Raw genomic sequence first — 26,538 nt, 5'->3', positions numbered from 1 at the left:
TGTGAGTTTCCCGAGTTGAAAACTGACGATTTTCGGTGAGATTGTAGGTTTTGTGCTTGCTAAGTAAGATGAAAGTGTTGATGCTATTGTGCGCTTTGTGCGCCCTATCCAGTGCTACCGAGTTTGTGGATGATCCAGACGTAGAGCTACGTAAGTGAAGGTCGTATTCATTTTTGAGCAGTCACAGTGTTAATTAGTGTCTAGTGTCATAAACTGATGAAGTGTTCAAACGACCTTACCGGTCGGTAGTTCAATTGTGCTGTGTCAACGTTGGATTATGTCATTCATTCTGTGATTGACAACTTTAATTCAGTGTGTAATTAGTGGAGCTAAATGATAGGATTATAGATAGAGGAAACAAGCTTAAATTGTCACTTTAGACTAGGCAGGGTAATTACTGCGTCAAAATATATAAGTTTTGTTTCATTTTCGGATTTTCGATAAACATTTGAATACAACTCAACTGTAATCATTTCGAAGACGAAAATCAAGCACAGGCCAAGATCTTTCAATATAAAATGAGATTTTAGTTTCGGGCTGCCAAGAATATTTATACTAGCAGTCTTTAAGTACTTGATTGAACCTCTTTATTTATGACCGGACTCTAAAAAATAAAATAAAATTGCCTTGTCAGCAGTATGTGATTAGATTTTTGATGAATATCTCTTATAGAACATGTGTGTTGCTTGGATATGTACCTAGCATTTGCAATTCATCCTGCTAGGCTAGAAGTGAATGCCAACATTAGTTTTCCTCAGGAGTAGAATGCTGCCAATATCATTCAGCATCGACCATCGAAATTTCACAACATTTTTCGCATAGCTGAAAATCATTTGTTAGAAAAAAAGAAACTACTGGATTTTAAATTCTAAACAACGTTAAAAATGCTTATTTAACTAAAAAAATATTTATGAGTTATGAAATCATTAGGTGTTATGATATTTTATACATCTAAGAAGAGGTCGTAAAATAAGTGTTTGACACATAAAACATGCAATTTTTTTGTTTCAGAGAGTAATGCTGCGGATACACTTGTATAACAAACTATGAGTATGAGCATTATTTGTATAATACATTAACACCCATGGTCACACTTGCAGGGCTGGTAGTGCTGATGCGATATAATAGTAGTGACTTTAGTGACTTAAATTACGGAAATAGTGACCAAATAGTGACTTGAACATACTAAATAAGTAACCATTCATATTGTAACTTAGAAATTCAAATACGGTTTGATAAACCTTTTATGGCATGGAACTTAAAATCAAATTTCATAAATTCCTCTAATTTAATCGAATCTCACAACGGAATCTCACAACGGAATCTCACAACAGAATTTCACAACGGAATCTCCTGTGAAGAGCATTTGAAGTGATTTGAATAATTTACTTTTGCTTACGTTATACATGATGACTAGCAAATAGTAATTCCCATTTTTTTAAGATCTTGAATTTGACTCTGCCTTTGAAATCTTTAAAATTTTGATTTATCTAGGTAGATAACGTTGATAATTCGCTAAGAACTTTTCACAGAATTTCTTCAGAATGATCTCAAGAACTTTTTTAGAATAATTCCCCTTCTCTTAAACTTTGAGGCAAATAAGCTTTTACAAAAATAATATTGCATTTTTGAAATTCTTTGCAGAACAATCAACAAAATTCTTGGAAATAGATTATTTTCGTAGTTGAAAATGCTAAACATCAAAAATCAGGATTAAAGTGGACATTTTATACGATAGACGAGGAGATGAAAGTAAACAGTTGATAGTTCCGTTATAATGTGAAATTTGTATATAGAAAGTAGAAAGCGAACAAAGGACAATTTTGAGGAAGGCACGAATCGCATTTCCTTTACCAAGCTCATCCGTTAATGAGGGATGGTGAGGGGTGTTTCCCCCTGTCACCGAAAAAAGGGATGATCGCCGATTTGCTTATGTACCTCCAATGTTCTATCGATTGTTTCACACTCAAGTCCCATCGGACGGAAACCACTACCTGTTTCGTACCTTCCTCAAAATTGTCCTTTGATCGCTTTCTTCTTTGTTTATACAATTTTCACACTGCCGTACTATAACGGAACTATCAACTCTATAATTTAATATCCTCATCTATTGTATAAAATCTCCACTAAGTCTGATATTTTACGTTAAGCATCTCCGGCTATGTAAATCGTTAAATTAACGCATGATGTAATAACACATGATTAGTTAAAGTAGATTATTTTCGATTTTTTATTGATTCTTCTAGGAACTTCCTGAAGGCTCCTTGCATAAATCAATTTTAAATTTAATTGAATTCTCCTTAGAATTTCCATGCAATTAACCTCAGAAATTTCATAAATTTTTGCTTAGAATAATCTTGGACTTCCCCCTGCATTCAATTGGAAATTCAATTCGTATTCTTCTTAGAATTCCCATAGTATTTCCGCAGAATTCTCAAAACTAAAATCCATTTTAGAATAACTTTGAAACTCATCTCAGAATTCCTTTGAGATTGAACCCTCCAAATTCGATTCTATTGGAATTCTTCTCGGAATTTATTTCGAGCTCTTTAGAATTCTCATGGAAGTATCTTCAGATATCACCCCAGAATTCTTTTAGAACTATCCGCAGAGACCATCTTTGGAGTTCACGGGATTTTCATGGAATTTTCATCAGAGCTCCCTCAAGCAAAATTTCAGAACTAATTTTGAATTCTTATTAGAATTGAACCTAGAATCCTCATCGAATCATCATAGAATTCTAGTCAGAACTCTCGTTAGAATGCACTCTCCATTATATTGGAATTATTTCAAAAAAATTGTTTCAGCGCTGAATTTTGCGTCTCTAATAATTTAAACAATAATCAAAAGTGAAGCTCGTGTGTGTTAAGCCAAGTTTAACTGTATAGGTAAACCTGGCTTAAGATTTAAGCGGAGATGAAGAAATCAGTCCTCAGGGCACTTAATTTTACATGAGACTTTCGTAGTCTGTACTTTGGTATTCTTTTTCGATATATTCTAAAATCCTTTAAAATTCTCTTAAAATTTACTTTGAATTATTTAAAGTTCATTATCATCCTTGAAAGCCTTTTTAAAATCTATCACAGACAAATACCTTTGGAAAGTTTACAAGATTTACTATTTATTTTCTGGGAAAGAAGGTTAATTTTCCCCGATTTTTAATCGAAATTGAAGGCATTTCCCAATACTTTTCCTGGTCTTCTAAAGTTTTGCGTTTCACTGGTCACTCTGGTTAACATTTTCAATTTTATAACAGGTATGCATATTTTGCTAAAACTACTGTAGACTTTCTTAGAGCCAAGTACTAAATTTAAGCATTTTCACCCACTAAATTTAAGCATTTTGTTAATATTTTTAAACTCCTTACAAAACTTTATTTTAGTAGTGAAAAAGTGACTTTAGTGACTATTTTTAGGGAAATAGTGACTTTAGTGACTTTTTGGTGTAAAAAGTGGCTTTTTAGTGACTTACTTCAAAATAGTGACTAAGTCATAACACTCGCAAGTTGTTCATCGAACAAGCATTTAACGGACTATTTAAAAGTATCGTAGTTGGTAGTACCGCCACCTGTGGCGCGCATAGTCAATTCACTTGCGTTTGATGTTTACACATTACCGCCATCTGCGGTGTGCCCACCACAGTGTACTCGACAGATGGCGGTAATGTTTTAACGAAGATGTTTTACAGTGAGAAATACAGGGTGTGTGACGAATTTTTGCAGTAAATGGCATATTTGAGAATAAATACACCAGTTAGTTATTCTAGCAATGAATTTTGTGCGATTTTTTTTTTTTTTCGCAACATATGGAAGTTGTAAGTAAATTTATTAAAAAAAAAATGCCTTCCCTTTCGACGACTGTAGTTAGACGCTTCCGGAAACTGCAGTATGCACGTTTTAAAATGTTTCGATCCATAGATGTCATCACTGCCTTGATTTTAGCTTTTAGCGACTTAAGTGTGGTGTGAGGGGTTCTATTGGTATCCCGTTGGACGACGCCCTATACAAAATAATCCAACGGATTGATATCGGGACTGCTTGGGGGCCAAATTTCTTCCTCCCAAATTTACGAAATATTTTCCGTAAGCCATTTCTGTGCTTTATGAGCAGTATGAGCAAGCCTTTTTAATATTATACACTGTTCTTTCAGACACATTTACCGACCGAATTATTTCTTTCATGCATACTCCGGCGCGCAACAAAGCCACAACGGCTGACAGATTGCTCTCTTGTTTCGACATCTTTACGTTTACTCAAGATTGTTTGTTTAAATCTTACACCTAACAGTATAAGCTATCCAGTGCTGCCAAATATATCTAAATCATGATGCACAAGCATGAGAAATTACTATTTGAAATTTACTGCAAAAATTCGTCACGCACCCTGTATTCAATGTGTTATGTCTGTTTGTCTGTGGTTTAAGGAAGTGCTCATATTTTATTATACCGCGCTGTGCCCTAATTCCGTTCACCTAAGGCAGTGAACTATGTCTAAGTGCTCTAAAAAATAGTGTTTTCGTATTTGAAAGCCACACGCTATATTGTTTTATTCTGTTTATTCAATCTATATATATAAAAATGAATTTCTGTCTGTCTGTCTGTCTGTCTGTCTGACCCTTATAGACTCGGAAACTACTGAACCGATTGGCGTGAAAATTTGTATACAGGGGTTTTTGGGGCCGTGGAAGGTTCTTATGATGGTTCGAGACTCCTCCCCCTTCTGTAAGGGGGGGATCCCATACAAATGAAACAGAAATTTCTGCATAACTCGAGAACTAATCAAGCAAATGGAACCAAATTAGGCATGTGGGGGCGAGTGTGGGGGTATAAGGAGATAATCATAGGGGGTAGCCCCTTAGATAATAGGGGGGGGGCTACGTACAATAGAGCATGCTTTTTTTTTAAATCGGCGCATAAACTCAAGCTAATATTGAATCCCGAGCAAGACCGGGCACACTCAGCTAGTAGTAAATAAATTTGGTTAAGCATATCACTGCACTTCTGTTTTGATAATGTATACACACTAAATCCGTTTTTGATCCTAATTCCAATCAGAAAATTGGCCTTGTTTCTTATTCCGTTCATTTGTGTGCCTAATTCAAATCACCCAAATTATTATTATTTTAGGTCAAAAATAGTAGTAGATCATATTTTACGTGGGCAAGTTCGTAGTGTTTTATTAATTTTCTATACCTATATATAAAAATGAATTTCTGTCTGTCTTTCTGTTAGTCTGTCTGTCTGACCCTTATAGACTCGGAAACTACTAAACCGATCGGCGTAAAAATTTGTATGCAGGGGTTTTTGGGGGTGGAAAAGGTTCTTATGATGATTCGGAACCCCTCCCCCTCTGTAAGGGGGGGGGGGTCCATACAAATGAAACAGAAATTTCTGCATAACTCGAGAATTAATCAAGCAAATGAACCAAATTTGGCACACTCAGCTAGTAATATATAAAAATATATTTCAATTCATGTTTAAACGGAAAATCATACAGCATGGATTAATTGTTCTTCTTATTTTTTTAAAGTTGCTTTTGGTCAGGACTTTTTGCTTTAGTTGTTTCTTTCTCTGCCTTCCGGCTTTTTTCTTTTGTTTTTTTTTTCCATTTCCACTTCTTTCTTGGCGATCTCGAGTTTTTCCACGTACAAACGATAAGCTTGGCGGTTGCCACAGAAGGTGGTGAAAGCTTCTCCAGGCGCCGTTTAGTTGGGGTTTCCTTCGACGCAGATGGCATACAAAATTATTAATCAAATGCATAGCGTGGTTCTAGATTTTCTTGTTGCGAATCACATTCCATCAAGCAAAGCCAGATGCCTGGTTGTTTCTAAAAATGAATAAAACATAGGTAAATTGCAACAACATCCATGCTTTTAAGATACCTTCGGATGACACTTGTTTGAATCCGTGAAATACTGGATCAACCACCCAACAAACAATCGCCTATTGAATAAACGACTTTTTGACGATTGTATTCAACTGCATGCTTAATAATACTTGTATTATTTTTAATATTAACTTCTGTTCAGGATCTGGTGAATCTATTCAACCAGAACATTGAACTGCATGGTGTTGTTAACATAAAGGATTAAAAAAAAAATCGTTGATTGTGGTTCAATTTACTAATCGCTGTTAATAGTAACATCGAACTTGACAAGCTTGACATAATACCGGTGAGTCAAAAAAAAAACACCAAAAGTTCTGGGTGGGGGTGTGAAATTGTGGTGTTAAATCAGGAAAACATTCAACGTTTATATGGCTTTAAGGTGTTTCGCTGTGAGATCCTTATTCTCGTAGCCACTTTGAAACTTTAACAGCCCAAATATCAGCTTCTACGAAACGTACCACAATGAAACTATTACTCCAAGTTTGCTGTACTGCAGCATACATGAAGTAGCTATTTCTGGAGAAATGGGGTATTAATTTTCGAAATGTGTGTAATTGAAAATTTGAGGTGGAAGTGCATGTATAGCCTACGTGGTGGCCATTTGTGGACTCTACAAGAAATCACCTTAAATAAGTTAATTAATCAGATCATAGCAAACAGTGGAATAAAGGCGCATCTATCGATCGCAATGTGTTTTTTTCAGCATATTATTCGACAACCCGTTTTATTGAGCATTGTACACTGTTATACAGCATTTATTCAATATGCATGCTTATTTGTCTCTGAATTTCTTTTTTTTTTGGGAAGTCAGCCTGTGATACATTACCAGTAAATAAACCTTTTTTTTATGAATTTACTGACTTATTCATCAAAATACTGAAATAAAAATACTGAAAAACTCAGCAAAAACAAATGTAAACAAATAAATTACTGATATAGACAGCAATTTCTTTACTGACTTATACAGTAATTTTTCAAAGCTATTTGTGAAAAAGCTGTTTTACCTTCATGAAATCACTAGCTACTTAAGGGGGTTAGGTTTTGATAAGTTCTTTAGTGGGAATGATACTGATGAAGACTGTTTTATTTAAGCATTCCGCTAACAACCCAATTTCATTACTTCATTATGATGGGTACCAAGCCTTTAGGATTTTCCTTATTAGAGAGTTGTATAGATTTTTTCTCCTTTACTTTACTTAAAGCTTTGGTTTTTATTAGTTAGGTAGGTTCCGATTCAACACATTGTAGTTTCATTGTTATACTTTTGATCTTGACTTTTTACCTAGGAGATGAGTACTTAAGGGGGTTAGATTTTGATAAGTTCTTTAGTGGGAGTGACACTGATGAAGACTGCACATTGTAGTCGAAATACGTATCTGTCATGGATACCAAAACTTATTAAGTGGAATCAAATGGAAGATAACCGTGCTGTTTTATTTAAGCATTCCGCTAACAACTCAATTTCATTACTTCACAATATATGCTATTTGACCCCGTTTAAAACCAAACGTTTTATAATTGCTTTTATAATGATAAAACGCCTTTATGGAGTATTTTTTTGCAACATCAATAAAAAAAAACGAGTCATAAAATGATTGATTAACTGAACAGTTTTATCAGTGGCGTTTCCTTAACCTCAATCTATCTGTGCACCAACTCTCAAAACATAAACAATTATCAAAACATTGCTTGCAATTGATAGACATCGAGTAAACTAGAAGATTAAGTGTATTTTTCAACCGATTCGAGTATGAATATGCCATTAAATCTAGTTATGAAAGTTGATGCACAGGTAAAAAGTGAGGTTAAGGGACGGCACTGAGTTTTATAAAGGGATAGAGTGCTGCATTAAATTAATTTTTTAAACCAAAGACATTCTGACTTTATCGTCAAAAATGTTTTGCAATATTAATTATTCAATGTTAATATTAATATTCAAGAATGTTTTGCAATATTAAATGCTTCATTTAAACTAAAAAGTTTGCTTAGGGTCTGTTCATAAACTACGTAGACAATTTTTTTGGGATTCTTGACCCCCCCTCCCCCTGCGTAGACAATTGTCCATACAAAAAATTTAAAATTTGTATGGGCCGTGGATAATTCTCAACCCCCCCCCCCCCTAAACTGTCTACGTAGTTTATGAACAGCCCCTTATTGCTTTTATAAAACCACAATAAATCAGTGTGAAAGTCGAAAGGCTGTTAAATTGTTACTTGGGATCTACTCCGAAAAAAAAATCATAGCAATAAACGTGGCATACTTGATCGAAAAAGCAAAGAAAGGGCTTAGCATTATCCTAACATTTTCTGTCTATTATTGAAAAGCTACTAAAAATGGCACGAACTAACTTTTGTAAGCATAATAAAATAAACAATAATTTCAAGCGAAGATTACTATTTTATTTTATTCTACGGAGTTATTTTTAAAGCTCGCTTTAAAAAAAAATCTGTTTTATAAAGCAAAAGTTATGCCACAGAAAAAGTTTGTTGAGTTACCACATGGTTTACAGGGTTAGCACAAGACAGGTTACATGAATTTGCGGTTTTTATTAGATTTGAAAAACATGTGAACTAATTGCAAAAACAACGACTCATTGTTCTATAACTTTTCTGCTAAATTCATATGAACTGGTCTATCAATGTATGAAGCTAGCTCTAGTCTGCGATGACTTGAGAAATCGTAGCTTGGTTAATGATACGGTACTCAGAACGTTCTAATCACTATCATAAGGGTAAGCAATAAGATTAACTGGACGATTGTCTGAATCGAGTTAGTGGAAAAGCTGCATGCCATGTGAATAAGGCGAAAACTTTTCCACAATTACAAGTCATGACGGAAGGAGAAATAAATAAACCCACCTTCTTTCTTCCTTTACGCCTCCCTCATAGTTTACTGTACAATTTCGCAGCGATTTATAAATAGGTGTTTCATGCTGCTTCTGACAGCACTCACCACTAGACTGGCCTACAAAAATAAAAGTTATAATTTCACGGACCCCTAGATTTGTGCCAATAGGTGAGAAAACCACACTCTGAAAATTTCAGCTCACTCACTGCATACAATGTAACTATTACTAAATGAAAAAAAAATTAGACATTTTCTCACCGCTTGAGAAAAGGTTTGAAGAGAAATCGATGATTTTTCAAAAATCTCCGTTTATCCATCACTGGTGGGGCAACATTTATCGAATTTGATAGTGGAAGCTATGACTCAATCGAGAACCTTTTAAATCTATATCAGTTCTGTGTAGCTAGCGCAAACTTCCAACCCGAAACAAATATATGCATGACACCCCAGCATGGTAGCTTTATATACTTTTTTCAGAATTACCAGCTGTTCTTTGATCAGCTAATATTGTTAGAAGTCAACATATGCCCACTATTTAAGTTCAATTTCATTGAAATAAAGATTGACGAGTCAAAAAAAAAACTAGATTTACGGAAATAAAACGACAAGTGCTAATGAATACGCTCCGTGTATGATTAACTTGTACGTAAACATGCAATTAGCTGCACGTAGCATATCCCCGCATTCGCAGCTAATTAATAAGATTTCACGGCTAACTTCAGTACCGGACATAAGTATATAACATCGTGATTTTTTTTTACACTTCGAAAAAGTCTGAAGAGCTGTTATTTTTTGAAATGTACATCAAAGTTTGTGAAACTATATGACTCCTGGTTTAGCAGTATAGTATTAGACTTGATTGGCTAAATCAGTGAAAAGTTTGATCAAATGCAACAACAAAAAAAAACATTTTTTTTAATTATTTAAAAAAATATATGTAATTTCTAAAACTACAATACCCAATTAACTAAAGTTTCACTATACATAAAACTTTCCTAATATTCGTATCATTGATAATCTGACCATCTAAAATTAGAGGGATGTAAAAGATCCAAACTCGAACAATTTCAATTAATTTGGTTCAAGATAAAGTAGTTAAAAAATGCGTTTTACTAAAATTGCTCAATCATCATACACGCTCAGCCAATAAAGTCTTAAACTTTAATTAAAAAAAACTCTTGAATGTTTGACATTGATGCAAATCTTGAAAAGTTACAGTTTTTGAACTAAAGAAAAAAAAAATCATGATTTTATATACATATGTCCAATACTGTACGTAACGGAAGCTTCTCCGAGTCCGATGCTGCCCGATGCAGTTATTGCACAATACACATCACCACATCGCCGGCTAAGCTACCGGTTGCTTACGAAATTTGCATATGCGTAAACGCTGAGAGTGACTTGAATTGGCAACGCCGTCATCAAAGGGTTCGTGACCGTTGAATGTGAACCGCTTTGAGGTCTTGAAAATGTTGTAATCGATCAACCAGGCGGACATGTTGCTCACCTCAGATGCAGTTTTGTTCAATCCTGTTACAATAGGTAATTAAACAGCTTTCAATCGATATATATCTCTCTCTCTTTTACTCATTACAGCATCGTTTATGCGCATATGCAACCGCGACGACCCTGAACTTGGACAGTGCCTCAAGGATTCCATTGAGCGGTTGCTTCCAGAGTTGAAAGTAAGTCTTAATATAGCATCAGCCAGGTAGGTAATAAGTTTAAGAAGTTGTTTGGCAATTTCGCAAGAAGTTATTGCACTTTTCCTGAATTTGCAGTTACAACTAGGGATGTCCGATTTTCCAATTTTAACGGTAGGGCAATGATGGGCTAAAGCCAGGCCCCCCAATTTGGAGGGGCCCCCGGCTCAGAGACATCAATCATAATGTATGTGAAAATATTTGCATGGGCGACTAGAACATCATCTCGTACTGCTGGTTAGCCTGAATTATAAATCAGAAGTAGATGAGTTGTAATGGTGATTTAGTCGATTTTGTCTTAATTTGGGTGCAACTTAAAAAAAAACGAAGTTTAACTTTTTCATCTGTCGTTGAAAAAATGGTTTTCGTCCACATTTAAAAAATGTTAACTTAGTCAATCGATGCACTTATGATGAACTGTTGTAAGATTGCTCAAATTAATCATGAAAGTTGTAAGCATGTTTCGTGAATGTCAACAACTTATATAATTTTGTTGAAGATGGTGGCAACATTTGCTACAAACTAATTAACGACATACATATGCACTGAAGTCGGTTTTCCCAAATGTGAGAATTATCCTCAGGATATTTAATACAATGATGACCACCAACTGCTCAGGATAGCAGTCAGTTTCTAATTTAATAATTAGTGAAATGTTATTTGAGGGATGCTATGGACCAATCTTAATTTATTATTTATTACGAATTATTGATGAAAATTGGTTTCAACTTACTAACAAACTAGTCGATTGCGAATTTAGTTAAGTAAAATTGAATGTATGTTAGAATAAAATCAATTTGGAAGAAAAGTTCATACGAAAAAGGTTTATCACAAGTCTTTTTATTTCATGGAAGGTAAAATTTGAAAACTATAAACAGATAGGGAGCCCTACGATCAAATTAGACCAGGGCCCCCAAGGGTTGTAAAGACGGCCCTGGTTTATAGCTAACGGTTTATTTTTTATATTGATAGGATAGTACTTGTCTTCGATTTATGCATATGCAATAATCGATTACTTAATTTTTATTTTGATCGATGGTTTTATTATACAAGAAAACATTAATTTTAGAATTATTGCTGTTTCGTTTTTAGCACGTTCCGATTATGCTTGTTCCGTTTTTGGCAACACAAAAAAATTGGAAAATTTGAGCGTGAGTCACAGTGCACTATGCTTCGAATCGACAATTTAGCAGGAAAAAATTGTTTTCTCCGTTGTTGTTCATTTTAGATGCTAAGTGTTGTGAGAGAAGTTGTATGTTATCATACCATACTTCTTTTGAGCAAAAAGCTGGTTAGGGTGGTCCTCGTTTGAATCCAAATTCAAATTCAAACTTTTTTTTCAGGTAGTTACATTGCTGAGCAAAGTTGTAGAAAATATTATTTTAGACAACTTTGCTGAATACACCATTTATCTATCTCTTTAGTTGACTGTTTTAGAGCATTTATTAAGTATTTATTGAGGTGTCCCTAAAAAAAACAGTTTTTTTATTCTATCGTTTTTGAACCATTTTCTTTTAGAAAATGGTCTTGAAAAAACTTGTAGAACTAATATTGGCGCACGTTTTTGCTGAACAAAGCATGTTGATAAGTCTTAAATTATAGACTATTTTGCCCAAAAAACCAAGTGATGTTAAAATGCTTATATCACATGGAGTTGGATCGCTAAAAATTTTCTTGCGGTATCATCTGAAAAGCGATACTTAAAGAAATATTTGAGGAAAAAACTGCGAGGACAACTTTCTTTAAATTTGAATAAATGAATTTTAAAATTCCCTAAAAAAACTTGAAAATTACCTGTAACTCAAAAATGTATAAGCATAACAACATACTGTCTTCATCAAAATTGTAGGTTTTGACTTGATCTTAAAGCCTTCTTTGCACAACTTTTTTGTAGAATGTAAAGTAAAAGAGATAGAATTAATTATGTTTTTGTTTTGTGTGAGACACCCTATATCAATTATAAATTATCATGGGGAACAACCTTTTAGTAAACTGTCATTGTACGAATTGGCTCTGAAAACTTTAAATGGAACGAAGCATATAGATTTACGAAACAAATATTATATTCTTGAGGCATATTTCACAAAAATAAAGAAACAAGTGTAATAAAACTTAACTAAGTACCAGATGTTGAGCATTTTCTGGTAAAGCCAATGTACTATTTTTTGTTATTTTGATAGTCAGAGGTGATCAACAGTCTTTTAAAAACGTCCTCGATGTTAGATATTCTGTTAAATTTTCGGGCATGATGTTCTCGGAACTTACGGATACTCTTGTTCCGTGTCTCTTGCGCCTCTTCGCTTAGCATGCCTATCGGTAAAATTGCATGTCTGATTATGGTCGATCCGTGTACCAGCAATTTATGGGCGGTTGGCGAAAGTGGGTACCACCCATAAAGTTCGACATAAAGAGCCCGTGTTTCTTCGGAATAGCTTGAGCTTGAGCTTGAGCTTGATTGAGCGCCCACGGTTGCTACTCTGTTACTGCCAGATCAGCTGTAATTACACAGAGAACCAATAGACGATGCTTGGGACTAGCAATCATCCTCAATGTGTAAAAACTGGTGATATTAAATTAGGCAATACCAGCGCCGGCCGCGCCCGAACACAGGTCAAGAAAGGAATGGGAAGGATTGTGTTGACATGACACTCGCTTTGATGGAAGCCGAGAACACCTCTGATGCACTTCCACGAGGAATCACTGGGATGTTGGATAAGAGGGTTGGGTTTGCAGCAGGGTTCGTTTTGGTAAACGATAAGCTGAATTGATGTCCTAACGATCATATAACGCGAAGGAGCTAGGGACCAAACCCATGGTCTTCTGCTCAGTAAGCAAAAACGTTTGCCACTAGGCAGACGAGCACCTTTTTAATCACCGAGTTGCTGTTATTACCATGTAGTTATATTAACAAATAAAACGATTGACGAATCTTGAATGTGGATGGGCCTGAGATTAGACTCATGATGTTCTGCTCAGTAAGCAAAAACGGTTGCTCTAAGGCCACCGAGCCCCTCATATCACATAATACCGTTGCTCAAATTTGTGTATCCATTCAAACCCAGAACCAACGACAACAACGAGTTTCGCAAAATACACGATACACAAGCGATTTTACCATAAATCTCTTTGATATGTAAGGACCTGGGACCGCGTTTTTCTGCTCAGTAAGCAGGCCACTGTAACCGACGATCTTTCAAATCCGAAAACTAAAAACTACGAAAAAGTACTTAGGCCTTCATTAAGTTCCACTTTCACGCGACGTTCAATGACAGGGTCCTATCCAGGATTACATCTGAAAAATCCAAATCTGGCCAACGCCCTCCTAAACCTGTTCTAATCCACCTGAAATGACTAACGAATGGAAGACTTTGACTATCCAGCCATGCAATAGTCTCATTCCGTGCCTTATGGCAACTTGATGATTCTATTGCGCTCATCTTTTGGCACCACCCAGAGGAGACTTGGTCATGTACCCAATGCTTAACTTATCTCCATTCCACTCAGCTACTCGCAATTTCTTGTGATATAGTGGGCGGAATATTATTATATGAGACAATTCAATGCAGACGTCTTTCCAAATTTGGCAGATCGACAGGTAATCGGTGAGTTACCACGATAGTTGCTATTCAACAACTCGACAACGTCCCATCGTCAACGCCTGCTATGAGAATTTCCCATTGCAGACGTCAACGAAATGACGTCATCGAGCTATCGATCAACTACCCTGGTTATCGCCTGGTACCTTATAGCACGATGCTAGGAGGCGAACCGGAAGAATCGATGAGCTACCTCTCCCCCCGAGCCCGTGTTTCTTCGGAATAGCTTCGAAATACCTCAATGTTTATGCCAGATCTACTGTTAATTATTGTGAGAAGCACATAAAATCGCTCCAGTAACCTTTCATCAATTCCTATTGCCGTCATTAGAGCGGTTCCATATCATTAAAGCAACGAGTAATTTTCATCTTTTTTGATTTGCATGAAACCTTGCATACAAGTTTTTGGGAAAGAAAAACGCCGTTTTGCATACTTGGTTCACCATTTTGAATCTAGCCTTACTTATGAGAAGGGCCTATGAAAAATGCACATGATATCTTCAAAAAATTGTATCTCGGAAACGGTTTGTCCGATTGGTTTGGTGTCTTACGCGAAGTTTTAGACAATTGTTGGTGTTATATGGAGAAAATATGCACGGTAAAAAACAAAGTTTGGTATTTGTGTTTTGAACTAAAATATAAATTTTCCCTTTAAAGTGACATGTCAATAATTTTTTTATTATTCTTATGTTATAGCTGACTAAAAATGCTATCTAGTGCACAGTAGGTTGTTCTGGAGAAAAATAGATTACGATGAAAAAAATTGTTTTTTAAAAAAATACAATTTTCAAAAAAGCTATTAAAAAAAGTCAAACAAGTTTGTCACTCTAATTTTATGAAAGTACATCAAATTTTCAAACAAAAAGTACTTCAGTAACATTTTTCTAAGATGCACCGTTTAGAAGATATTACTGATTTAATATTGCTTTTTTTGATAACTTAATAAGTTTTGGCCCTTTTCGGATGTACTCCGTATTTTTTCAGTTTCAAAAATATTTTTTTCGGAAAGATTGGAAAATTTTGAGTTAAAATGACACTGACAGCTTAAAGATTCGAGTGAAATTCTCTGCCTTAAAAGTATTTTGAAAAACAAGTTACAAAATCCCACTATCAGGAACAATGATTTCTTCAAGTGATTTTTGGTGCGTTGTGCTGAAAATGTGCATTCAACTCTTGCATATCGCCTAACAGTTTAATCCATTTAAACTGGATGTGTTTATACTGTGCATATTTTCTCTCTATTGCCGAACATCACCACAGACATCAAACCAATGAGACAACTCGATTTCGAGATACACCTTTTTGAGAACTGCAAATGTAAGCTCCTCAATTAGCAAGATTCAAAAGAGCGAATTAAGCTTATTTTTCAGGGATGGTGATTGTGCGCAATAAAAAATAACATTATATGTTGGATATCATCAGTTTATTTTTATTCCTGTATTTTTATAAAATTATTGTTTACACAACTTTCTTAACAATATTGAATATTTTGGCATCATTGTCAGGACAGTTTGAATAAAGCTTTGCCTTTATTGTATTTTCTGATAGAGGAAGAAATGAGTGGAATTTTAGAGTTCCTTGAATTGTTTTTGCATTGTTATATTGATTATTTAGCTGCAAAGACATATTTTCGTATTCTTCTGTAGTAGAATAACAAAATGACAACTTTGTAAGTTCTTCTTCTTTTCGTTTGTTTGCCCAATTAAACAACTCTCTTGCAGTCTTTATCGGGTGTTCGCGTTCTTTGGCTAAACTTGCTCTGGTAGCCATGCGTTTTATCGTACCTCCAATAGCATCGCATGGACCTTTTCCGTGCGATGTTGCGAAGAAATGCCATTCAGCGTCAATACCATACTTTGACTTAAATTTACAAAGGCTAGAAAAGTTTTTTCGGTTTTTATACTGTGAAGCAGCACCATCTGACATAAAATAATTTTTTTTTATGTTTTTATTTTGATCAATTTGTAAAAAGTTTATCATTTTATAAATAAACAAATTGACAGCGACTGAATCATGTCTTAGTTCTTCAGAAATTATAATGAAGCTAATATGTTTAATTTGCATATTTTCAGTATAATATATTACGAAAGGATGGATTGTGGCCTGTTGCACGTTCCAATGGTGCGATTGAACTTCATCCTGCAAAACGAAGCTGTAATTTTCAGAAAAGTCACAAATAGCTAAAAATTCACCATCTTGCAAGTTTTGTTTTGTAGTTTTCAAAAAATTGGATTGTTCGGTTTTTACAAAATCATGCGGAATCAAACTTTCTAATTTTGAGCTGAAAAATGAAACAAACTCATCGGTTTGCTTTACAATAGTTTCTAAATCACATCTGTCAGTGGTAACCCATTGTTCGAATGAAAGCTTTTCAACAAAGTTTTCTTCCAGTTGTTTCAATAAACTGTCTTCTAAAACTGAGGTATCTGGGCAGTTTTTACATCTTCGTAGATGGAAATGAGTTGTCTTATTTTCGCAAAGTAATCTATTCGTTAATGTTTTTAGATCATTCAAGACATTGTATTTTTTAAGCTATGTTGAATTAAATTGACATTTTCATGCGTAGTGCAAACGCAAACATTATGTGTTCCTGTGATAGTCAATAGTTTACATTGCCTTGGCCGGAGGCTTGCAAATGATGAAAACCCTATTTTTACATTGACGTACATTTCATTAAAGCGATTAAAAGCTTCTCTCAATGTCATCATTAACAATCTTTTCTGGACAGCTAATCTCTTATTTCCTGTCTTTACGCTAGCAAAATCTCTTTGGCCTGGCATTGCACGGCTTATATCATCGTCCTCAAAAAAAATTCAAAACCAGTTCTTTTGTTTCATTACTCAAAGCTTTTCCAGAGCTTTAACCTTGAGATGAATCAAATACATTATCTCTTTCCTTTCTTGCATCTGATGCCATATTTCTACTGGTTTTAAATTCGTCTACAATTTTTTGTACTGACCATGATTTTGGCAACAATTATAAAATTGATAGTTTTTCTTGCCTTGCGGCTGAATTTAAAAATTTAATTTTCATATTTTCTATGACTTCATCAAACTCGTTTGCTTTTTCTGTTTTAGCGTCTAATTTTAAAAGATTTCTTCGTACACCTTCGACGATTTCAGCGCACTTTTTTTCAGGATAGTGAACATTTTTAACCTTACCTAAATCTATAGGTGAAACACGAATAGCTGCTATTCCTCGGTTGAATATTTCGACGTCTACAGGCATCGTGAAGTCTTCATTTGATTTAATTGTGCTTAGCGTTGACTCTGATGGTATCGTGACCAAACTTTCATAGCTTTGCGAATCAGGTACATCAGGTATGGTCTGAACAGTTGGCATCCTTGAGCCGCCGGCTACGCTTTGTTCCTCGTTTTGGGTGAGGTGAGCTCTTGAATCAATATGTAGACGGCAAGACGAACAAACACGAAAATCCTTGGTGTTCAGTGTGGATACCTTGGAAAATCCAATTGATTTTAGTTTTTGGATGATACCATCCGTGAGATATCGCAGCTCTTTCGAACACTGAATGTCTTTGAATGGGCGAATACATCTTATTTTACTCATTTTGTAATCTGTAACATAGAAAATATTTTCCAATTGTTAGTTTTGTACGAAAATATCACAAAACATATAATTAAAATGTGTATTTAAAACTTACCTTTGCACTAAAACGTGTTACACTTTCCTTTACAATTATTATGTTATCAAACAACACTGGATCTCGTTCAAAAACACAGGATTATGAGCTGAAATTACTATAATCACTATGCTACTAGCAACCTTTCTGCATTTACTGTTTGGTTTTCCCTAGTAGATACTGGATGAATTCAGAACCGAGTCAGACATTATTATACAGCTCACGGGTAGAAATCATAGAATGCTGGGTAAAGACTGTTGGAAGATAGGTAGAGTTGAACGCTCAGGTATCGTCGAACCTTCAGGTACGAGTTTGGAGAGTTGGAGCGAGGTAGATTTGCTGGCGTAGGTATATTGTTATTGAAGAAGATTGTAAATTGTATATACCTGGAATGAATAAAGAGTGCGGCGGTTGTTGATTGAGGTATCAGTCGGCAGCCCTCTAGTTTGATGGAAGGTGACTACTGCGTTCTTTTTATTTATTATTAAGGAACGGTCAACGACGGAGCTAGCCTCGTTATGGCCAGCGTGGCCATGGTGGACTAGTTTCAACAAAGACCATGTTTACAATCACCAACTGTACGTAGTACAGCTAACTGGTATCTGATTACCTGTATCTAATACTTGTTAGCACGTTTTCAGCACAACGCACCAAAAATCACTTGAAGAAATCATTGTTCCTGATAGTGGGATTTTGTAACTTGTTTTTCAAAATACTTTTAAGGCAGAGAATTTCACTCGAATCTTTAAGCTGTCAGTGTCATTTTAACTCAAAATTTTCCAATCTATCCGAAAAAAATACTTTTGAAACTGGAAAAACACGGAGTACATCCGAAAAGGGCCAAAACTTATTAAGTTATAAAAAAAACAAAATTAAATCAGTAATATCTTCTAAACGGTGCATCTTAGAAAAATGTTACTGAAGTACTTTTTGTTTGCAAATTTGATGTACTTTCATAAAATTAGGGTGACAAACTTGTTTGACTTTTCTTAATAGCTTTTTTGAAAATTGTATTTTTTTAAAAAACAATTTTTTTCATCGTAACCTATTTTTCTCCAGAACAACCTACTGTGCACTAGATAGCATTTTCAGTCAGCTATAACATAAGGATAATAAAAAAATTGTTGACATGTCACTTTAAAGGGAAAATTTTTATTTTAGTTCAAAACACAAATACCAAACTTTTTTTTTTTACCGCGCATATTTTCTCCATATAACACCAACAATTGTCTAAAACTTCGCTCAAGACATCAAACCAATCGGACAAACCGTTTCCGAGATACAATTTTTTGAAGATATCATGTGCATTTTCCATAGGGCCTTCTCATAAGTAAGGCTAGATTCAAAATGGCGAACCAAGTATGCAAAACGGCGTTTTTCTTCCCCAAAAACTTGTATGCAAGGTTTCATGCAAATCAAAAAATACAAAAAATAAAAACTGGAAAAATTTCCCACTTGTTCGTGGAACCGCTCATTAGAGTTTCCTCCAGACAGCATTGGTTCAGTTATGCGCAAACCCAACTGTTTCCTGAATGCAATTTTCATACTGAGCTCTCGTTCTTTCACTTTCTCGTTCAACTTGCTAACTCTCCATGTTGGTTTTCCATGGCCAACCTGTTTGAAATTTCAAGCATCAATTCCATATACCGGATATATGCGTGGAGAGGGAACATCCCAAATGAATAAAGCAAAGGATCGTTTGTATCCTCTTGACGTACTCGATCGTTCAGCTTCTTTCCTGAAAAACACGCATATATTTAGCACGGAAAACAAGATCGACGGAAAACAAATCAAGAAAAAAAAAACAATCATTGAATATTACTGTCTTTAAGCTACAAAAAAAAAACATAATTAATTCTATCTCTTTTACTTTACATTCTACAAAAAAGTTGTGCAAAGAAGACTTTAAGATCTAGTCAAAACCTACCATTTTTATCAAGACAGTATGTTGTTATGTTTAGACATTTTTAAGTTACATGTTTTTTCAAGTTTTTTTAGGGGATTTTTAAAATTGATTTATTAAAATTTAAAGAAAGTTGTCCTCGCAGTTTTTTCCTCAAATATTTCTTTAAGTATCGCTTTTCAGATGATACCACAAGAAAATTTTTAGCGATTCAACTCCACTTGGTTTTTTGGGCAAAATAGTCTATTATTTTTTAACGTTAAGACTTATCAACATGCTTTGTTCAGCAAAAACGTGCGCCAATATTTGTTCTACAATTTTTTTTTCGAAAAGAAAATGGTTCAAAATAAAAAAAAACTGTTTTTTTAGGGACACCCTAACTAAATACTTAATAAATGCTCTAAAACAGTCAACTAACGAGATAAATAAATGGTGTATTCAGCAAAGTTGTCTAAAATAATATTTTCTGCAACTTTGCTCAGCAATGTAACTACCTATAACTTGAAACAAAAAAGTTTGAATTTGAATTTGGATTTAAACGAGGACCACCCTAATCAGATTTTTGCTCAAAAGAAGCATGGTATGATAACAAACAACTTCTCTCACGACACTTAGCATCTAAAATGAACAACAACGGAGAAAACATTTTTTTCCTGCTAAATTGTCGATTCGGACCATAGTGCAGTGAAATCTAGAAAACATCAGAAAATACTAAGGATGACTTCAGAGGACTTTATGAATCCTTCAAGGGTCTAAAGAATTTTAGGAACATGTCTGAAGACTTTGAGACGCGTGAGGTATACTTCTATAAGGTTCGGTGAATTTTTGGACATTTTCGGAGGAATTAAACATCTGCCCAGACAACCAGAGTGCACGTATATTCAAAGTTATTTTCGTGATATACAAACATATATACAAACAAACAAATCGTATAGAATGCAAAGAAATGGCTTGTACGTACAAAAGTGGAGGCCATATACATGCAAATTTTCTTACGATGTAATCCGATTTGATTTTGTGATACAGTACGACGGAAAAATGAATCATCGCATAGAGGAGATGGGGGCAAGAAGACCATACGGGGCGAGATGGGCCACCGTTCCATTGGGCATAATACAAATTTTTTACAAACTTGTTTAAAATGCTTCTAATATGCATCTGCATGAAAACTGTATCAAAATTCAATTACATGTCTAAGATAGTAATGGAAATGTAACATTAGCTCAAAATCTCTAGAATATTATAAGATATGCAGTCAAGAAAACAAGCATTGCATATTACATTTTACTGATCCGCTGGTTCTATAGCGAGAAATACACGTAACTGTGGCTAAAAGAACTTATGTGTCTATTTCACATGATTCCTGAATGTTATTTTCTAATGAAAACCTGTCAAAAAGTTAACTTTTACAAGGGTGCTCATATTGCCCCGTATGGTTGTTGATCGGAGCAAAAACTGAAATGTTTCAAACATAATAATTTATTGAGTCTATCATATTTTATCCACATTTTGAACATTGTATATTATCAAACATATTCCAAAGCATGAGCATGATCACAGCTATCATACATTTATGAATGTTTTTCATGTGTTATGATGTGTTTTTCTTAGGGGGACCATATTGCCCCTATCTACCCTATAGGTCGAAAATTTGCATTCTATACGATTTAACTTAAACATAATGCGACGCATACCATTGTTATATGCAATTTTGACCTAAACTGTAACAATTTACGATATTTACTGTCTGCATATTTTTATACGACTTCTGGTTGTCTGGGTGGAACAATGTGCTTCGAGAGTTGATTAGGAATAATTCAGGTGGAGGGGGTGTCTTCTGCTAGATTTTCAAAGGCAATTTTAGGGCATGTCGTTTGTAAGACTATTCTGTAGCCATTATTATGTCCATGATCAATCCAAAAAGAATCACAATCAGATCTAAAGTGAGACACCTTTAAAGGATAGAGGGGGATTCATGAAACTGTGTAGGTCGTTCCGGAAGATTGTGAAACATTCTGTAGTCCAAAAAAAACTTGGCCTGACTTTTTCATTTAAGCCATAAAGTGTCTTGAGAAGATTTGTTTGTATGAGTATCCTCTACAATTTGTAGGCTAAAGGGCGAACACGAAATTATTGCGACACATTCAACAGGGCATAACTTTTTTACCATTGGGTAAAAATCAACCAAATTTTGCACACTTTCTCATTGATGTGTATTGTGTACATGCTGTTAAACTCGAAGTCGTGTTTTTCGATTCAACGAAAATGGAGCTGAACCAACGCGAGTTGAGAGAACAAATTCTTTCCAAACACCTGGAATTTCCTGACCTGTCGCACCGGCAGTTGGGAAAAATGTTGAACATTCACCATTCAACCGTCTCCAGAGTGTTGAAGCGGTTCCAGGAGCGGTTGAACGGGACCGGAGAACAAAAAGACGGAGGGAAAGGTGAAGCGGATGATTAAAGCAAATCCCAACGTCTCAAGCCGTGATGTGGCTAAAAAGATCGGCATGTCGCAGAGCTACGTCCAGAATGCAAAGAAGAGAGCTGGACTACATACATACAAGGTACAGAACTTCCCAAACCGCGATGAGCGGCAACAATCGACGGCTAAAACTCGGGCACGGAAGCTCTACGAGAAGATGTTGACAAAATATGGCTGCTGTGTGATGGACGACGAAACGTATATAAAAGCCGATTTTAAGCAAATTCCGGGGTTGGAGTTTTTCACCGGCAAGAGCAAGTTCGATGTGGACGACAAATTTAAGAAGAAGAAAATGTCGAAGTTCGCCTCCAAATATCTCATTTGGCAGGCCATCTACTCTTGCGGACTGAGGAGTGAGCCTTTCGTGCCAAAGGGCACAGTAAATGGCGAGATCTACAAATCTGAGTGCCTCGAGAAGCGCCTTTTGCCGTTCTTGCAGCAGCACGACGAAGCTCCGCTATTTTGGCCAGATTTGGCATCATGCCACTATTCTAAAAGTGTCCTGGAGTGGTATGAGGCCAATTCTGTCCATTTTGTTCAAAAGGACATGAATCCGCCAAACTGTCCGGAGCTGCGCCCGGTGGAGCAGTACTGGGCAATAATGAAGCGGGAACTTCGGAAGAGCAAGAAGACAGTCAAAGACGAGAAGGACATGTTAAGAAAATGGAAAAAACTGAGAAACTGGTACCGGATGACACTGTAAAGACTTTGATGGAGGGCATCAAGCGAAAATGCGTTCAATTTTACACTCAAGGCTCCATCGATTAACTTTTCTTTTGATTTTTGAAGTAAATATATGTATAAAACTACCCTAAAATTTTGGTTTGATTCTAAACATTATAAGAAAATTGGCATGACATTTTCGGTGTCGCAATAATTTCGTGTTCGCCCTTTAGGACAGGGCAAGATCGCCACGCTAAGGTTGAAATCATGTTTATATTTCATAATCGCAATTAATACATTAAAATATTGTCTGTCCTAGTTCATTAATGTTCTAGCTCCCTAGGGTTGATGTAGTTCAAAATATTCAAATTTGACTATTTACAAAATAAATTTAAAAAAGTAACTTTTTTACACCGTTCTTAGACACTCCGGGGTAAGATGAGCACCCCTGCGGGGGAAGACCAGCACCTACAGCAGAATTAGTTCTAATATGATATGATAGTTTATAAAAATGAAATACCAGCACGAAGCTGAAACATTTTGAAAGTTGTAACAAACGAAGCAAAATAGGGAATATTTATTATAGCAAATCATTATTACAATAAGAGGATTTTTTTCGTTCGGCATATTTTTATCAATTTATCAGTCGTGATTGAATATTTCTAAATCATTTTTAGAACGTTGCTTAAGGGGACGTATGTGCAGTTTTTAAAAATATACGATTTTTGATGTAAAATTAAAGGGTGCTCATCTTGCTCCTGGTGGCGATCTTGTCCCGTCGTACACTGCGTAACAAAAATTAGTCAGTGGCGCTGGTGGTGTAGTGGTAAGCGTGACTGCCTCTCACTCCAAAAGGCCTGGGTTCAATCCCACTCGGCACCGCCATCTCGTTCTTAGGCATAGAATCTCTGATCACGCCTTCCTTCGGAAGTGAAGTGAAGCCGTACACAGCAAAAAAATAATTTTGATATCACGTCAAAGTGGATGCACTACAATTATGTCGAAAATATGGTGTAATATTAATTGCTAAAAAGGACAAAATTATCATTAATACAATGCATGAACTGACATTACGCTGCTTTTACTGCAGTTGTTTATTTATGTGGTCATAAAAATTACATGAAATTTTCGACATGATTGTAGTGCATCCACTTTGATGTGATATCAAAATTATTTTTTTTTGCTGTGTAGGCATGCTTGGCATACACAGTTTTGGTCACGATCTGCTCATTTGCTAATAACTTTGCACAGAGTTGACGAAACATAGTTCTTTTTGAAGCAGTAGATAGAATAGAGTTTAAGCTTGTGATAGATACGTAAAAAAAGTAGAGTTTAATTCTAGTTAACGAACTGTATTTGTTTTTTTGCGTTGTGAAAATGAAATGAGAAATGCTCGCTGCACATCTCGGGCTTTAAGAGTAAAGAGTAAAAATTCGTTGGTGTTGACTCAAATTTTAAGATTTATCCACTTTTTGCATATCTATAGTAAGCTATGATCCTAACCTATCCATTCAAGACCAAAAATTGAAATGGCCTTAACTCCATTATGTAAACAAACCTTGTAAGGTAATTTTCTCGCGAACCGAAACCTACATTCGCAAACTTAAACCACAATCGGGTAGAGGAGAATTTCCCCTACCTGTTCATAATGTTGGTTTGCCTTTTCGGACTTCGGTTCGCGAGAAAATGGCTTTACAAGGTTTGTTTACAAAATGGAGTTAAGGCCATTTCGGTTGATGCATATATTATGTCACGCTGTAAGGGGGGAGGGGGGTCTATGATTTTGTGACAAGCAATACATTAGGAAAAATGTCACGATAGGGGGTGAGGGGGTGAATTTTTTCTCGATTTAGCGTGACATAATTATTGGTCCATGCAATTAATTGTTGAATTACTTTAAAGAAAAACAAATTTCAACAACTGAGTGAAAAGTTATTAACAAATGAGCAATTGGTGTGTACAACTGTGTATGCCAAGCATGGCCGTAGGTCCCCGGTCCATGAGTTGATGGGTCGATAGGTAGGGTCCAGGTGTGGGAGCTGCTTTTCTGGCGTCGGTAGCATTGGTACGGAAAACAAGACGGCGAAAAAAAAAAGAGATCAAGAAAAAAACAAAACTTAGTCATGACGCTATGATAAAAATAGATAACATATTTTTTTTCTTTGAACATATAGAGAAATTAGGGGAATTTACGTATTCTCGTCAATCTAAGCAGCGTCCGCACTTCTATTAGCATTTTCACAGCGTCACGCACATATATGACGTGTCTGTTTGTTTCAATTTATCTGCTGCTTGCTTCTCTATCCATTCCAATCGACAGAATTCTTCAAAACTGTTTGAAAGCGTTTTTACAACGCTCTAAACTTCTCAGGTGAGTGTGAATATTGTCGGCAGCCTCTTTTTCTTCGGCAACCTTCCCATTAGAACTGCGTGTTAACCAGCTGTTCTATTATCGGCAACTCGAAATCAGCCCATTTTGTATTACGTATGCTTCATTTGAAGAAAAATCTGGCATAACAGGATTGCTCGGTCCTACAAATATAATCAGATTGAAGCTGAAAGACTAAAGAATCATTTGGATACATTCAGGGAAGTGTGTTGATGGTAAAACATAGTGAAATTAACGTTTAAATTTTGATTGCCGAAAACAGTCAATGGGTGCCGAAGCCGACATTTACCCTATGTCTTTGACCAAGTTGTAGAATATGTTGAAGCAACTTTTCTCAGGAAGAACAAATTCTTAGTCCAGTATTTTTTAGTTATGCAGTATTTTTATGGTAACTCCCTTTAATTTAGTTTTTCGATCATACCTTTTAAGTGATTATTTTAGCAACTCATAATGTTCTAGACAATTACCAGAACCGCAAAAATAAACTCTCTGGTCCAAGACTATCTTATTTCTGGAAGAGTTATAGCACATTTTTTGTGTATTTTTTTTTTAATTATTAACGCATGAAAATAGAAGAAAAATCCCAATTTGAATCCTTCTTTCATCTAATATTCCTTCTCTTTCCCCAGAATGGTATTCCATCGATCGGTTTCCCTGCCATCGATCCATTCACCCAGGACAGTAGCTACTTCGAGTACAAGAATCAGCAAATGTACGGATCGTTGCACATCAAGAGCGCCAAAACGTACGGTTTGAGCCGTGCCAAGATCCAGAATGTCCGAGCAACAGCAGAGGATGACTCCTTCGCCATGGAAGTGGACGTTCAGTTTCCAAAACTGATTACCGAAGGCAAATACAAGGGCGAAGGACGTTTCAACGCCATCAAGGTTGTGTCGAAGGGATATTTCAACGTCACCACCAGTATGTTTCGATTTGAAAGTTCGCATCAATTTGATGCATTAAATGTATTAATATTTTAGCCGATGTTACGACCACATGGAAAATTTCTGGCCGTAGTACCCAGCGTAATGGCGAAACATATGTCTTGATAGATAAATTCGACATGAGTCCAGAAGTAGGTGATATGAAAATCTTCGCCACCGGACTGTTCCCCGATCCAGGACTAAGTAATTTCCATATATTTGACAAAGGTTGCAGCTATTTATTCAATCCAAATAATTTCAGATCAAGTCGCGCTGGACTTTGTCAATCAGTATTGGCCGTCACTCTACAAGGAAATGCTTCCGGAAACGCGTCGATCCTGGGAACCGATCATGCTGGATGTGATCAACAAGATGTTTAACCGAGTTCCTTACCGAAGGCTGTTGCCCAAAACTGAAACGGAATAAAAAGAGGATACCCAGTGTATGTACTATGGTGCAATGTTGAGCTACTATTGCGAATGTGATATAAATAAAAAAAAATGTTGA

At 35.6% G+C, this 26,538-nt stretch overlaps 1 protein-coding gene across 1 annotated transcript; it reads left to right on the top strand.

Moving 5' to 3' along the window:
* Positions 1–26,538, top strand: LOC135706574 (putative beta-carotene-binding protein). The gene is made up of 5 exons (XM_065228228.1): positions 1–150; positions 10,328–10,416; positions 25,738–26,029; positions 26,089–26,235; positions 26,294–26,538. The coding sequence occupies exons 1-5, from the start codon at positions 69–71 to the stop codon at positions 26,455–26,457; spliced, it is 774 nt and encodes a 257-aa protein (XP_065084300.1). The 5' UTR covers positions 1–68; the 3' UTR covers positions 26,458–26,538.

Source organism: Ochlerotatus camptorhynchus, unplaced genomic scaffold (assembly GCF_037179485.1).
Source record: "Ochlerotatus camptorhynchus isolate MF236.1 unplaced genomic scaffold, CSIRO-AGI_Acam_v1.1 ptg000284l, whole genome shotgun sequence".
Lineage (NCBI taxonomy): Eukaryota > Metazoa > Arthropoda > Insecta > Diptera > Culicidae > Ochlerotatus > Ochlerotatus camptorhynchus.
Note: the sequence above shows the minus strand (reverse complement) of the source record. Positions and strands in the feature narration are given on the sequence as shown.

What these genes read in the sequence shown, in the direction of transcription:
- LOC135706574 (XM_065228228.1), top strand. Translation starts at nt 69, where the DNA reads ATGAAAGTGTTGATGCTATTGTGCGCTTTGTGCGCCCTATCCAGTGCT. An exon ending in GGTTGCTTCCAGAGTTGAAA is followed by an intron (nt 10,417 to 25,737) that starts GTAAGTCTTAAT and finishes CTCTTTCCCCAG; the next exon opens with AATGGTATTCCATCGATCGG. An exon ending in GTTCCCCGATCCAGGACTAA is followed by an intron (nt 26,236 to 26,293) that starts GTAATTTCCATA and finishes AAATAATTTCAG; the next exon opens with ATCAAGTCGCGCTGGACTTT.